This window comes from Scomber scombrus, chromosome 21, assembly GCF_963691925.1.
Source record: "Scomber scombrus chromosome 21, fScoSco1.1, whole genome shotgun sequence".
In the NCBI taxonomy this organism is placed as follows: domain Eukaryota; kingdom Metazoa; phylum Chordata; class Actinopteri; order Scombriformes; family Scombridae; genus Scomber; species Scomber scombrus.
The window spans coordinates 15,850,075-15,866,899 of record NC_084990.1 but is presented as its reverse complement, the minus strand read 5'-3'; the positions used below and the strand labels follow the sequence as shown (position 1 = coordinate 15,866,899).

General features: G+C 38.6%; 1 protein-coding gene across 3 annotated transcripts in view; it reads left to right on the top strand.

Moving 5' to 3' along the window:
* Positions 1-16,825, top strand: part of LOC134003011 (calcium-activated potassium channel subunit alpha-1a-like) — a 94,750-nt gene that overhangs the window by 4,692 nt on the left and 73,233 nt on the right. For all 3 annotated transcript variants that reach the window (XM_062442093.1, XM_062442095.1, XM_062442094.1), the window contains exon 2: positions 6,604-6,747. In XM_062442093.1, coding sequence (XP_062298077.1) covers positions 6,604-6,747 — 144 coding nt within the window. The remainder of the gene's footprint in view (positions 1-6,603; positions 6,748-16,825) is intronic.

Sequence of the window (16,825 nt, the reverse complement as noted above, 5' to 3'; positions counted from 1 at the left end):
TAACCAGCATGTGAAGCTTGGCTGTCATTCCACCATCTGGGATCCAAACAGGTCTCAGATTAACACAAATGTTAAACATCTCAACAGTGCCAGAGCCTGCTGCTTTTTGTCGTTCAGAAAGACAAAGGATGCACTTGATGCTGGTAGACAGGTGTCCATTTATGTACATATATTATATATATATAAAAACTTTTGCTGCAAAGTCCAGTCACCTGGAAGTGGTCAAAATAATTGTTTGGGGTATAGGAATTTTTCACAATACCTGTTTTTTTCTTTTTTTTTTTCTTTCTTGCTTCTCATCCTCCATCACTCCTTGAATTATTTGTCACTCATCATGCATTTATTTCCGTGGCAGAAAAACACACTACACTAGCCTTCAGTAACTCCTGCAGGTTACACTGAGTAAATGGAACACTATTAGTGCCTAACTCATACAAACACTATAAACACACTTTAAAGGGGATATATTATATTAAGATAACCCAGCCTTTTTTAAGTGTAATTTCCAGAATAATTCAGGCCAATATGATATTTTAAATAGTTTTTAATAATGTTCATCAACAGGTGAATTATTCATTAATAACACACATGCACACAGAGGCTTGTTTTAGCATCTTATTCCTCATAACATTTATGTCCTTACACCCCCACTGATTTACGTTGACTGGAGGCTTAGTTTCACTGCACTCATGTTACCCAGTCATTGTGTTCATTCATTTAGTGATTCATTAATTGGAAGAACATGGGGGTTAAGTGCTGTATGCAGTGCATCTTGGAAGCAGATAGAGTTCCTCTATGCACAGCTTAGGGGCCATAGATCAGTTATGAGACTCAGATATATCAGGAAGTTTTCTTGCTCTGAGAATATCTTGATTTATTATTAATGCAATTTATATTAATATGTTTTTAAATAATGTATCCAATTCTGGAGAAATTATGTCACAAGGCATGTTCTATTCTAGTTTAATGCGCTTTTGACAAATGATTATGGTTGATCAATGGCCTCTGATGTGAGGAGGACTAGATTTAGGCAAGATAGTGAAACCTAAATTTGGATTCTCAGACTATTGCTCAAAGTGACCAAGCGGAGATGTGCTGTCTTGAGAGTCTGTAATGACTACTTCTACTTCTCTGGTGCTGCCATTAAAAATGTATCTTGTCTATTTTCATTCCTTTAAAATAAAGTCCAGTAAAACAGTGTAACCCTCATGATGATTAGGCAGCTAACTGAAACTAAAGAAATGACTTTTACAAATAAAATCATGACAAAATCAATAGAAACATTATACTAAATACTATTTGGACCACAGCAATACGGATTTTCTACAGTATAGGCTTATCAAAAGACTAATTTAGTTGCTATTCATGCCCATGAATACCATGATTGACTTTAAAGAATTCTCACAAAAATATCAAAGATAATGCAAAAAAAAAAAGCCAACTTTAAATCTTCCCGTCTTCCTGCATGTGACCTTCAGATGAAATCAGACGCTTTAAAGAATAATTGGACAGTGGCATGTCATGAATCACCAGTCTTTAAACTCTGCCCTCATTGGCATTAGAAAATACCACAGCCTGTGTGTTTTCAGCTCACATTTTTATATTTGATCATTAAAGTGCTGGGGTATAACAGCACGATGCCAATTAAACCTACTCAGGAGCTATCACTTCCCTCAATGCAGCCTGTGTGTTTCCATTCATTAAAACAGTAACAACTACATCAACAATAACACATTACTCGTTACTAAATTGACTGTTGTAAACACAACATCTTTCTCATTGTTTTTTTCTTTTAATTGTGCTTTTTTAAAGGAGTACTTAAGCTATTTTGTATTCTCTGATATCTTAACTTTTAGTGGCTAGTACATTATGAGTCATGCTATAAAAACATTAATGCAACTCAATATATTATTTTTTGAGACCTCCATTTCCTTTTAAACTCCATGCACTCAGTTTATAATAAAGGTTTTCTGTCTAATTTGATAAGACATGCAATTAATGCTAATTTGGCAAATGCATTGTACAGATATTTGTCTGTTTAATCAGTTTTCTTCCCCCTCACTCTAGATGTTTAATATAGATGTGGAAAAACTTTCAGCCAATTACCCCAACTCACTTTATACTGTAGCACCAAATCTGAGCATGTTTCTGAAAGGCTTAACCAAAAATCCCAGAACAAATACAGCTCCTGGCAGAAATCTGAGGAGAAACAACCATCATCTGAGAGTACTGAAAAGTGTATACTAAATGTTATTATTATTGTACCAATCCCAAATCCTTCTCCATGAAAGTAACAAGCATAAACAGGAAATTGATTATGCTAAATATGATATACGATATGGATATGGTATACAAGGGTACATTATTCGGTAGGACTGCATAAAAAAATTAAAGCGGTATCAATACTGAAACACTGTCACAACAAGAAATACAAATCTTGAGCCCTGTATATATATTTCTACAATGTCCCTACAGAAATTATAAGTAGTTTAGTGTGCAGGATTTAGTACTTTATGTGAGCTTAGTGAGAATTTATTATGATCAAAGCATAATTAAAAGATTTCTGACGTAACTTATGACATTTCACTGTTATTAGTGTTGTATTTTTTGAGCTACTCTAACCTTACCAAATGATATCAGTATAGTAAAGCGGCTGTATGGTCTATCCATTATGCTTCAACCAAAGCATAATATCAAACCGCTTCTGAAAGCCTCTCTCACCACATCTTCTCTACATTGGAATTGAGTGTGCTGTGTCTCACTCTTTTTGTGAGTTTCTGAAACGGACAAACTGACAATAGCACTCACATCATGCAGCAGTTGTCCAGGGGCATAACTGTGTGCGATACTATGGATGCTTTGGAGGAAAGATTGTGCAAAATTGTGCAATGTCATAGCTATTTGGATGTGTATTTAGTCTGCACATGCTGTGTCGAGACTCTCCCAATAATGGGGAGGATGCAGTGTTTCTGTTCATTACTGCCAGTTTACTGCCTTTAAACTAGAAGCCTGCATGCTTATTGTACAGCTTTATATCCCATAGCAGTTTAACATCCATTCAACAGGCTGCTGAGTGACAAGGCAAACAGCATGTTCTTTTCCCTTTCAGTCTCTAACTCACAGTCTGATCCACTCACCCTGATCTCCTTACGGGGATTCAAAAGTGAGATTTAACTTAAATTCCCCCAGAGGCTCTGTTTCAGGGCCAGACTGATGAGATTTTTTTTCCAATATAAATGATATAACCTTTGAAAGTGGTTTGGTTCACGATGTAAAATACCTGCTGCAGACTTGCCTGTGGACCCATTTTACTGTCAAAATACATTATAGTCTACTCAAATTAAAATTACAGTTCGTGTGAGACACAACTGAATGTGTTTGTCTCAAAACAGCTGATACCTGTTGCTTCTTATTTTTTTTAAAACTGCAGTTTAACAGAATTTTCCATTCCTGTATTTCGTTTGCTGCATTAGCGACTAAGTGAACTGGACATGTTATTATAGTGTTATCAGGTTAGTGCTGCAGGCTCTGGACAGGCTGTAGGGTGTGTAACATGGTCTGCTTCTCTCTGACTAATGGCTGTGAACATGATTGAATTTCTTACTGCAGCCAGCTATTTTGTAATAATAAAGGAGACGCTGAATGTGTGGCCTGTGGGTGGGCACTGCTATAGAATACTGTGCTGAATCCATTTTTATGATATGAGGTGAAAAATATTGACATACATTTGCTGTTCTTCTGAAGCACTAGTACTTGACTGCTTCTTGACTATTTTCATCTTATGAGATTTGATCATTTTCTCCACTAGATGAAGGAAATATTGTACCTTTTATTCAAACACATTTATGACAGATGTCATTATTAGATTTTAAATGTAACAAGACATTAATAGTTAGTATGAAAATCTAGTTAATCACTAAAAATGGTTCAAGGTAATGTCTCGAGACACTTCACATGTGTCGTGTTTTTTGTGATTTTCTGTTATTTTCATAAGGTTATAATGTTAGATGTCGATGTTAAACATGGTTCCAAAACTAGAGTTGGACATATCTAAAAATGCTCCATGATGAAGTCAAAAGCCAGTACTTCAGATTTCTCTGACTGCTCTGTTACCTCTTCTTCCTCTTCGTGATGATGTCAGATTGTTCACACATGACAACAAACAGCCGTTGGTTCTGTAAATATTTTTTGCTGTATTGTATATTGTTGTATGTTTCGGATCAGATTTGGGCTTGAACATGTACAAAAATATCAGAGAAGTTTCCATTTTTGGTAAAGGACGAGGAAAAAAATGATTGTTTGTTTATATAGCCTCCTGAGCTGGTGAAAGTCTGACGAGACACAGAACAGAGTGGGCTTATGGGGAGGGCGGCCTTAAAGAGGCAGGAGCTACAACGGTCTGTTTTAGCTATTGTAATAACTTCCTAGGCTGCACATTCACACGTATACGCTTGCTGGGAAATGACAGGTATTTTTTTAGAAGGTCCAGTATGAGATAAATAAGTTATTTTGAGGTATAAATCCTGCAAAGATACCCCAGTATATAAATAGTGCCAGAATATAAATTGAGACATGTAGATGTACATGATATGTCCCCAAGAAATATTAATTCAATTTGATGATGCCACTCTAATGCTTAACTTTAATACTTTAGTAAATATATTGACATTCATCTAAGCTGGTCAGTCTGACATTTTCACCACTGGCTGACAACTTCACTATATTATTTCATCCATTTGTTTCTGCAAACTTTAAAGTATAAACTTTAAAGCATAGTTTTGATTGCAGGTCTTTAATTTCAATGGAGTATTATTCCTTTGCTGACACTTCAACTTTAATTGAAGTAATTGACTTTAGTTCATTTCCTGACTCCCGTCTCCTTCCTTAACTAGACTGCTGGCAAACAAATGCCCTTGTCATTTAATCACAACTGTTCCCCATGGTTGTGTGTTGTAGACCACATTTATGAATTCATTCATTCATTCATTCACTTACGTCAGTGGTGCCACACAGCTTCACAAAGATTTATGGTGGAATGAAAGCACAGCACATGTTGCATAGTCGCATGCCAGGAACTCTTTGATGCAGGCTGTCCTATATCCCAAGGGCACACAATAGCCAACTGTACATCTAGAGAATGTGGCATGTTTAGATCTTGGGCATAAATACCACAATAAGAAAATGCAGTAAAAGTGTAAACGACATGATTCACATGTGAAAAGAAACCATGAAGGCAGTTAACCCCTGCCCTCTAACTTTGTAAACTGCATCAATGAATCATACAGAAAGAGCAGAGATGGTTCAGGAGAACGCCCTCAGAGAGTGATTGTTTGTGACACCATTAAGGTAGAGGAGGAGTTGGATGTCACGGGGTAACGAGTCCGAGTCGTGTTAGCCTTGAGGCTGTGAGGTGTTTCATCAGGGAGCAGGGCTAACCTCTGCATCCCGTCTTGATTTCCTGCTCGGTGAATCATGTCAGTCTCGGCAGACAGACGGACAGATAGACAAGCAGACAGACAGGCAGCCCACTCATTGGAGCAGAAACACCAGGAGCTCAGTGGCTGCCATGGATACACTCCTGGAGTCTCTTTACTGCTCTCACTCTGTATGTTTACTGTACACATGTGTGCATGTAGGTGCGTTGGGCTGTTTTGGAAACCTTGAGCCTGACCACTATATTAAGAATAGTTTATTTCTGTTTTCCAAATGTTGATCAGCAGTTTTAAATGTTGTGTTTTTGCACAGTCAATTGAAAAATGTGGGCTGTACCTTATTAACTAACAAAGTTTGTGTTTCTGTAGTACTACTGAATCAATTAGAGCATTTTAGCATCTTTTAGCTTATTGTTTTGGTTTTATGGCACCCAGCAGTTAACAACAGACAGACAAAGCTAGGGACTAGCTGGTGTACATAGTTAAGCATTTAACAGATGTTTGTTCTCATGTGTTGAAGATAACTAACACAGAGCTTAAAGGAGAATATTGGACTTACATCAGTTAGCAATTTATGGTGATAATGTCAGTGCCATGTTCACAGCTTGTTTGTGCTGCCGTATGCCACCAAAATAATAATTCAAATTTAAAGAAAAGTTTTTCCATTATTGCAAATGTATTGTTAATAAAGCCAAAGATTTTTTTTGAACACACCCATTAGTGGCCAAGAACATGCATTTTGGCAAAACTGCTATCATTCTCAAGTTTGAGTTGGAACAATATTATCTTGTCTCACAGATGTGCAATCACAGTGTTGCACTTCTTAATGGGTTTTTTGTTTCTTTTTGTACATTTAAGTTAAAAACTTGGCAGTCATTGAGCATTCAATTATCACTACCATTTGTCTCCCTCTGCTTTTATTGGAACTATTGTAAATGCTGGATCTGCAAAACTGGTCTTTTCCAGTCAATCTACCACAACAACAAGTGAGCTATCATGAACTGTTGCTTGATGTAGCAGGCTTTTGTATGATAACAGTCAGTCATCAAACATTTTCTCAACTTATCTTCACCCGTTACTAAATTGATCCTTTACTGTTTTACTTTTTCTTTTTTTAAAGTTTCTAATTTTTCACTGTATGTATGACATCCTGCATCCTTTATTCTTTCAGGAGGTCCATCGGATCATCACAGGCGATGGCATCAAGCGTGTTGATAAGGATGACCCGGCGGCAAGCGAGGTGGGCTGGATGACCTCGGTCAAAGACTGGGCCGGAGTCATGATATCTGCTCAGACGCTGACGGGCAGAGTCCTGGTGAGTCAGTCATCGCCCTTCGGTTAATATTTGATTGACATCTCGAGCTACTTTAGCCTACAAGTAGCAGGCCGTCGGTTAACACGTCAATGAGATGAAGCGTGGCAGCTGATCATGATCACCTCCAAACTTCCTCATGACAGCGCAGCACTGGGGTTGAACTGCCTCACAATATTGTGTCTTTGTCTATGAGGCAGCCTCGTGAAACATATTTGTTATCATAGGACAAGCCAGAAACCTTGCTGAGGAGGAGCTTTTATCTGACAAGCCACAAATTTGGAGCACTTGAATGTTCCTTAAATGTATTTCTGCTTGTCGGAGGCATAAATACATCGTATTGAATGGCATATCTTGGTAACTTATCTCCTAGACAGGGAGGCAGCCACATCAAAACAAAGCTAGGGCAACAAAGAGGAGAGATTTAAAGAGTGTATTAAAGTCATACTCCCCATAATGCCCTCAGACAGCAGAGAGAAACTGATCCAGAAGGAGAGAGGAAGGGAAGGGAGGGACACGTACAGTTTACCAATTGCATTTGGTCAACTGAGGTGGTTGCCATGGCGCCTGGTGTGTCTGTTGACAGTGTCACATGGCGAACACATGCCTTTATAGCCACATGTTATCATCTCTATATTATACAGCAGGATTAAACGAAGGCATGAGATTATCAGATCCTTATCTTGTTGCAACCTGTCCTGCCCAGTGAGTCGGCATCTAGTCAGGGAGTCGTTTGCAAGGTGAAGTGAAGGAACCCAGTTTTGTCATGACAGAGATTTTGCTACATTTTTTCAGTTTTGGATTGAATAACAGTGCTTAATGATTTAGCTATACTGTAAGTGCTTGGCAATCCGAGAGCAGGACTGAAGTCTGATGAAATGAAATGGCATGAGTGGGAGCGCCATGCCAAGGCTTGCCGCAGTGCTCGGGGCTTGATCCCATTTTCACCCACCATCCTAAATGATGCGGTGCTGCATCTCCTGTTGGCTCAGTGTGAGGAAGATGTTAATCATGAATACTGGGCATCCACACTCAGTGTCATGGTTTGATGTGAAACATTAAAACTTCAGTTTGTGCCAGCTACTTTTTAAAAACTCAAAACAAGTCAAATCTATTTATAGTTGTTGTAAACCAAAAAGATTTTATAAAGGATTTCTGGTCTCCGTATGTATTTGTGTAATGGATGATGTTCCTGCTTTTGGTGGATTTTTTCATTTCTAAGCCCCATGAAGTGAGACATTTGTTGTTTTTTAGATGATGTCTGTAGCCGTAAGCTTCTGCAAGGAGATTATTAATGCCAGGAGTGATATAAAACACTTTTGTGAGGAGGGAGTTGTGGTAAAAACAGCACAATTTCTTCATCCTTCTCGAAAAATAATGTGAAACTTTGATGACTCAGGCTGAACTCAGGTTGTCCCTACGGCATCGTCTTATTAGTTCGTCCTGCGCACAGACGCAAGTGTCAGTTAATGGTGGCAGCAACATATTGCTAACAGAAGCGTGATTTCTATTCTGTGTTTCCTTGTTTTTCACTTTGAACCACCAACACTCGACTCATACGTGCGTATGTGTGCACACAGCTAAAGTGCTCTGTCTCAATGATGGCTTGACACACAACTGTTTAGCAAGTGCTCGTCTGTAACCATGGCAACAGCAGCTTACCTAAACTCAGCAGATGTGTGTTTTCTATGTCAGCCTGTTTAGGGGGGCACATTAAAGCCTATTTTCAGGCTGTTTGAGAGGGAATTTTAGGGGGGAGTAAGAGCGTGCGATGGCTTAAATGAAAGGCTGAGCGTGTTTGCGTGTGTGTGTTTTATTTTATGCATCTGTCTGTGTGCAGAGGAGGATTGAGCTGCTATTCCCACATGTTCACTCACACTGTTTTTCAAAATGTATTTTCAAAATGTACTTTTTGCAAGTGGCCAGTTTCACATTCTGGTACAACTTTTTACATGTGGATATTTCTAAACCTGTTTTTCTGGCAGCCTTTATTAATACAGGTCAGTAGTGGGGGAATTGATTGGTTTTTATCTTCCATACCCAAGGCATCTTCTCTATGATACGTGGAGTGAATTCAAGTGAAATTGCGTGTCCTCTCATTAGTTTTACCAATTAAATCTGATTAAATTATTAAGCAGGGATGTGGATGAAGTTGACAACAGAATAAATCTTAACCCTCAAAGGCAATTTAGACAAGGATTAGGCAAAAAAGGAGGCTCAGCTGCAAGATGCATACAGGAGTTTGCAATTATGTTGCCAGACAGACATGGGTTGACATCTCTACAAACTCTTTTCAGTTCAAAACAGTAGTTTAAAAAGTGCTTTACATAAGGGAGAAAAGAAAAGACAAAATAAATAAGACAAACAAGCACAAGGGCACAAACAGTCCAGTGCATACCACACATTTAAAGTCATAAGATCAAGAAAAAAGTATAAACAAAACTAAGTTTCTGTCAGACTTTTGTGATATTTACAGTTTTTTCATAATACATGAAATTCATTTCTCTGACATCTTATAATCTGGCATTTCAAATTTAACCTCAACAAGTGCAGCTTGACGAATCTTTACCAAATGTGATCTTCACTGCAGACTGAGCTGAATGTTTACCTCTCATGGTGGATGTTGAGTGATAAACAGGTGCAGGCTGCCCTGTGGAAGGCCCAGAGGTCTGATGTTCATATGCCTGGCTGCCCTGCATTTTAGCAGATTGTAAAAGATCAAACATCACCTTTAGGGCTATTTGATTAGCGGGGAGGAACCTTCCCGAAGACCTTTCCAGTCTGTGAAGGTTTATCTGCTGGAGATCATTGCTGCACTCCTCAATCACTTGAATAAAACAGAAAAGGCGAGGTCGATGTTTACTTTCTAATTCCAGGTCAGCAGCATGCTCTATGTAAGGACATGGTTTCCCCCAGATTGGGGACAGACAAAGATCCCATCTGTCAGTTTATGCATTATTGCATTTCCCATCCCCCGAGGCATGGTTGCATGAAACAAGACCACCCTCCTTATTCACCAAAAGTGTCATCATGTTACTGTTTGCTCACGTCAAAACAAACAAAACTCACATTGGAGGCTGAACAGGTGGCTACAGTTCGTACCTGTACCAAAAAACCCAATGGGTGTACTGTAATGTCATGCATCTATTTCCTGTTCAGTCACATTTCCCTCGAGAATCTAATTTTCAAGAAATTGTACGATGGGGAGCGTGATAGAGCAAGTGTGAGGTTAATGCATTCTGAAGGAAAATGTGAATTCTCTTAAATGATGGGACCCTGCTGAGTGACATTTAGCCCACGTGTGCTCGGCTGTAGAGGTCCACAGGGGGAGCTGGGATGTCACAAAGCTATTATTCTGGCCAGAGAGAGGTTTTTCTATTAATGGAAGCACAGACCTGCCCTCTGGTACTATTTGGTTTGCAGTGTTTGCCCCCTTACCCCAGCTGCAGTCACAGGTTAAACACAGTCAATGATATTAAAGGCTTGGACAAATAGGTCTGTAGCATTGTGGGTTAACCCTTAGCTACAGCTCCTTTATTTTAAGGATTCTAACATAGTCGCTAAATATCTTAGCTTGCCATGCTGTATATTGTTATCATTATAATGATTATGTTATGGGAAAATAAACTTCATACAATTTGAAATTGGTCATTTTTGTCTGTATTTCCAAGGGTTTTCAAGAATGTAAAAAAGCATCTTGGTGTATCTGTTCGTATGCCAATAAGCACTTAACACAAAGTATAGCTGAGGCTGCTGGAAATGTCTTTAGTATTTGGTCATGAACCAAAGTATTGGACAGATTGAAATTTTGACATATAAACATATAACATATAAACCTCATGGTGGCATTTAAAGGAAAAGTTTGGGTCTTTTGGAGACCATTCAAATTATGTACCAATCCATTTTGTAGATGTTGAGATATTATTTCAGTGGATGAATGAAAACTTTGACCATCTGGTGTCACTAGAGGGAAAATCAGTGTATCACCAAAGTAATTGCGATTCATCCTGTGGGAACCATGAATGTGTGCACAGCATTTCATAGTAATCCGTAGAAAGGTTGTTGAAATACTTCATGATGGACTAAAAGACTAAACCACATTGTCATCCATTGAGCCATACTGGTTAGCATGGATAAATGTATTTATTATATCATCATGCATTGTATCACACATGTTTCCGTTTTTCCTATTTAAATGCATCTCTATTGACAATATTTCTATTTGGGATGAATATGTTTAGAGTTTGGCGTAAAGGCTCCCGTAATTCGATAAACCGGAAACATATCATTGCCATGGAGACAGTGAGTTAACTGAGGGTTACACTTTGAGTCCCCTTTTTAACTTTTTTACATTTGGGGGAAAAAAAGCCATGCTATTTTGGCTATTAACAGTTATTGTCTACAACATAGTCATGGATGTACAGACAACAAGTAGTTAGATTTCATTTGATAAAATTTAAAATATGATGATTAAGAGGAAAGGACTAACGATGTGATGGGGGAATAAGTGTTAATTGTTCAAATATGGGAATAACGGTGCACGTTTCTGATCCGATCTTTCTGATTTTCAGACAGTGTCTTCTTGAAGGAATTCATGGTATTATGCTTGCATGTAAACAGGGAAGGTGACAGAAATAGTCGTGTGAAGAATGGGGGGAAAAAAGGGAGCTGGAGAGAGAAATTCAAATCCTGCTCTCTGTCTCACCCCCACACACATGGCTGATCCCTGCACGAAGTGGATGCGAATGTTGGATTGTCAGTTTAGAAAAAAATGCAGAAATTGTTGTTTTTGTAGCAGTTGGACCATCTGACAAAGACGTCCGATAAAGCACACTGTGTCCGTCAGATGTTAAGGGTTAAACAGTGTGTAAAAAGTGTCGGAAGATTTACTTCTAGGTCATCATCACCATCTGTCAAACAAAATGTACTAATGATTCAGAGTCTTCTCGGATTACTGAGGGTCAACGTGTGGAGGAAGTCCTATTGGATGACAGGAGCAAGGAGTCATCTTCTGGCTTGGCCAAAGTCGTCTCTATTTGATGTCACCCGGGAGCAGCTGCAAGGGGACAAAGGAGCACTGAACGAAATTATAGGTGGGCCAGAAGGGCATTTTCATCAGGCGGACAAACTCACCTCCTCCTCTGAGTGGCTCAGTGAGCAGCCGCAATTGTGCCACTACATGGAAAAGCTTTTTGCTTGATGAGAGTAAAAAAAAAGGGAAACGGGGAAGGAGAGAGAGGGAGAGAGAGTGTAAACCCTCCTGTGGGGACCTTCTCTCTTCCCTCAGACACGATTATGGCACTGCAGCTGCATAAACGTCCAAAGTGCCATTCGGAAGTGATGGAAGCAATTATCCTTCACATGACTGAGAATTCACCTTAGTGCTGCTTTTTTATCACAAATTTTCCACAGTGTTCAGCTCCGCTCATGTTATGGTGTGTGCCCTTTTCTTGACATTCCCAGTTGACTCTTGGCTTCAGATTAGTACGTCTGTGTTGTTATGTGTAACCAACATGCCTGTAGCCTTGAAGTAGCGACAGGAGGCTGTTGGCCACCTGTGGACTCAGGTGCCAACGGGATCGTGTGTGACTTTCGCTGCACCCAGAGCTACAGAGTGAACAACATGGCAGTGTCACTTGGCTTTCTGCCCGCCTCTAAGTCTGCCACTATTTTCGGGTGACAACAGCTGCCAGGCCTGTTTGTCAAGGCCTTCCAGAAGGAAACAATGCCATTTGAGACTAAAGTTATTTAGTTGCTTTTGTCATCCCTAGTCAAAATAAGAGTATCTTAAGTCATTTATGTTTATACTTAAGTCTTTAAAACATGATTTTCCGTGATAAAATATAAAAACTCTACTTTCATTGTGTTTTTCCATTAGAATTCAATGTAGTTAAAGCATCTTGAAGAAATGGTGCCCGTGTCTTATAAGAAGAAATAATAAGGGAAATTGCTGCATTAAAATAACAAAAATTAAACTTAATTTTAAAAACACATAAAGTAAGTTCCTTTGCATTGAAATAGGCAGATAAACTTACAGCATTGGCAGAAAATAGGACATGCACACAAAAAAGATGGTTTAACTTCAGGAGCTCTTGATTTTAGTTTTTGTTATTTCATTAATATTAAAAATCAGTGTGAAAGTCGAATTTATAAAAATTCCATTTGCACAAAAACTATTTAGTTTAACCATTTTTTGATTGTAGCCATGCTAGTGGTATTGCTCAAGGTTGGTCTGTCGTGGAAGGTCTATCTGTTATCTTGCAGAGTTACACAGACACACACCCAGTTTACCACACGGCGCGCCCCCCCAATGTTGTCACTGTAACAGCATGGCATCTAAACCTAACCAGTGGGTGTGTCATGTAATAAAGGGGTGTGTTGCGTAGATATGGTGAGTCCGCAGACAGACCTATTTGGGACAGTGCAAACCTTCATGTCCAACTCAGGATGAACTGGTATTACTCTCCAGCTGATACCACCCTCAGTTCAAAATGCAATTACTTGATTTATGTATGTAAATGATCAAATACCTACAAATCTAATGAAGTGCTGATTAGCAAATGTTAGCATGTAGGCACACTAAACAAAGATGTTAGCATGAGGACGTCATCATTTGACGTTGTATTTAGAACTGACACAATTAGTCTTAATTGATTAGTGGATTTACAGAAAATGTTCAGGTTTTTAGCTCCTGGTTGGACAAAACATGCAAATTAAACACATTGTGGGCTCAGAGAAAATGTTTTTTTTCTGCTGTTATCTAGAAACCCCAATATTTATTGTTAGAAACTGGTAGAAAACAAAAATGATGAGCCTCATATATATACAGTATGCTAAGAATTCATATAGGCTTTTTATTTTAATGCAAATGACGTGGCTGTCTTTTTACTGCTTTGCCTTGAAAGTGTCTGGTGTCTGTCTAGATTTACAGCATCATTAATATTTGCCTTGGTGCAGCACAGTGTCTGACACTCAAGACAAATCGAAGTGTTGCTTTGACACATTTATTTAAGATTGTCTTGACCTGTGGCTGTCCGTGCCTGCAGAGTCTACAGACTGAGAGCTGCTTGATCCTTGACTCTCTGTGCTCATGGGGACAAATTCTTGCAGCAATCACACCATTAGTTTTGGACACCAGCATGTATCAGGTGTGATAATTGCCATCCTCCCCGGGGGTGGAAAGAGGAGGAGGAATTTCTAATTTGGATCTTCTTTATGATTCTATGTTCGGCGGGCCACATATTGAGCACGATCTCATTTGGCACAAACAATTGGGAGTATAATTAGTTTGGTGGAGTAGCATCATATTCAGAAATGAATATAGAACTGTGAAGAAGACATTTGTGATAACATTTTTCCCCTCGTCAAAAATCGCATTCAAGCATAATTATGATGAGAAATTCTCAACCGCCACAAATTTGACTTTCCAGATTTCCTTTTTAAAAAATCACAGGTTGTCAATAACCTGACAACCTTTGCTGCTGTAGAGCTCCCATAGTCTTCAAAACCCATCACAAGCTTCCCTTTCCTCTCACAGGAAAGGCAGACATGGAAGAGGTGTAAATTAGGTAACTCTTGATTTTTTACAGCTGGCACAAATAGACTTCCCTTTAGCAAGTTCACTTTAATTAATTAACACAGCCACTCAGAGAAAATGAATATCTGGAGGTTAATAGATGTTGTAAACTACTCATACAACAGGTTATAACTTTGAAAGTTCACTTGAAGCTCAGCCCTCGGTCTGTGTAGCTAATTGCAGTCTAATTATGTCTGACTGCAGAATATGAATCAAATCATTAATATCTCAGAAGCTATTCTCCAACACACCCTATTGTACAGTTACCACTTCATGCATCCCTCAAACCTTTAAAAATACATGTCTGCTACAGTTATAGTATGTCCAGCTTCCCAGTTACATGATTTACATTTTAACACTTGGTAGGCATTTCCATTTCCATTGTGTAGAGTTACTCTCTCAATAGGAACCCCTCCTCTCTGAAGAGCTGCTAGAGAGGTGAGTCATTGCTTGTACTCCAATCACACACATAGATATACGTCAGAGAAGTTATATTTTTAGACGTATTAGATTACTTTGTCGCTTTTTCTTATTTGGCAACTCCTCTGTCTTGCTTTCAAGACTCATAAATAAGTGAATTACAACATCATATTTTGGCTGAGACACACAGCGAGACGGCTGGGGGACACCACATCCATCCCCTTCCATCCTAAGCTCTTTACGCCTCTCTGTGAGAGTGGTTGGGCTGCTTCCAGCATGGCTTAAATCATGGCTAAGCCAGTGTTGGATTTAGAGTCCCCTGCTGCATGTTTTGATTGTGGATATTTTAACAGCTGAATAAAGGGACAAACGGTTGTAAAATAAGTTTAAGTCTCTTAAATAGTTCAGAGTGTGTTGTTTTGGTCTAATGAGAGTTCATTTTTAGGATCAATCTTCTCTCACGAAAGATAAAAAACAATCAAATAGACCAGGCTTGACTCAAAATGTTCAAGGATAGCAGCATTGTTTTCGCAGCTCGGAGTGAATGTCGTCAGCGCTCATAGATCAGATCACTCACTATATACAGTGAACAGTGTCAAACAAACAGAGGATAAGGTTTCAGGCTGCGGGTAGTTACAGTGCAACCTATACAACATGAAACACAAACTGAGCACATGTGTGTAGCTGCCAAGAGTTTAACGGAGGATCCGGTTTCTGAGTGCTTAATCTCCATGATTTTTTAAATATCTCTTCAACAAAGCTAATGTTTAGAAGCCTATATCAAGCAAGTTTGAAAAGCATATTCTTTTTTAACATGATCATTGTTTTAACCTCCTTCTACTACTATAATAATAATGATAATAATATTAAAGATTATAATCTCTATGTATTGTAACAGGTTATGTATGCACTAACGGATAAACACATTGATATTTAATGTTAAATTATATGTTTAAGTAACTCATATGTTTATAATTGCTCATAAAAAGTCAAACAGACTCTGTTAGTGACCCTTCGTACTGGTGGGTTAGATCTTGTCAGTGGGAGACATGTTTGTACATGAGGATCAACTCAACCTCTGAACATGTCCTTATTTATACAACAATCAGGGCGTTCTTCTGAATTCTTAATCCAAACAGAAAATTGTTGCTCATCAAGGTTGCTCTGTTGTTCAAATAGTTTCACAGTGATTCCATGTATTTCCCCTTTACACCTACAACTACTAAAACGCAGAACGTCGTGATTCACTGATTTCATTGCCTTTCTCCACCATCCCTTCATTCCCCTGCTGCCATTTTCATGTGCATACAAATGTCGTTTTTTAGTAAATATTAAGCAAGTGTTTCATCAGCATGTTGCATCAGCAGGCATGTTGTTCACTCATTAAATCTGGCTGATTGGCATAGCTTTCTAAATAGGCGTTATTTCTTTTAATCTAAGAATGCACTTGCATTTCTCTGAACCTGTTTCTCAGTCTGCCATCTTATTCCTATGTGTTCAACATGAATTTTCTTTGTTTTTTTCATCATTTTTGGATTCCCATTTGAAAACTGCAGGAGCCTGTTACTTCATGCTGTGTGTTCTGAGGTTCACTGAGCATCACAGATTACAGCTTGGTGTGTTGATGTTGGGTTATGGAGTGAATCAGGAAGTGTGAGTGGCTGTAGAAACCCTGCAGGCTCTTCCCCAGGCAAACCTCAATTCTCAAGAGTGTACTACTTGTTGCTGACAACAACAGCCATTTCCTCTGTGGTATTCAGTGCACTATAGGAAAGCAATATGACAACTTTTGTGTTCTTTATGTACACATTTTTCTCATCTGAATTCATGTTGGAACACATTCAGAGAATGGATTATTTATATCAAATCATAAATATTTGTGCATCAGGCTGCCACATACTATAATTTGGACAGCAGCTGTTGGGAAAGTTCACTGGTTATTTTGTTTTCAACACAGGCGGGTGTTTGCTAAACAGTGTGAATAATGATCAACATACATAAGTCTCATATGATAACAAATACAAATGACTGCTTTCTTGGTTATATAGCACTTTGGATTTATTCTATGAAGGAAATGTGCAAAAA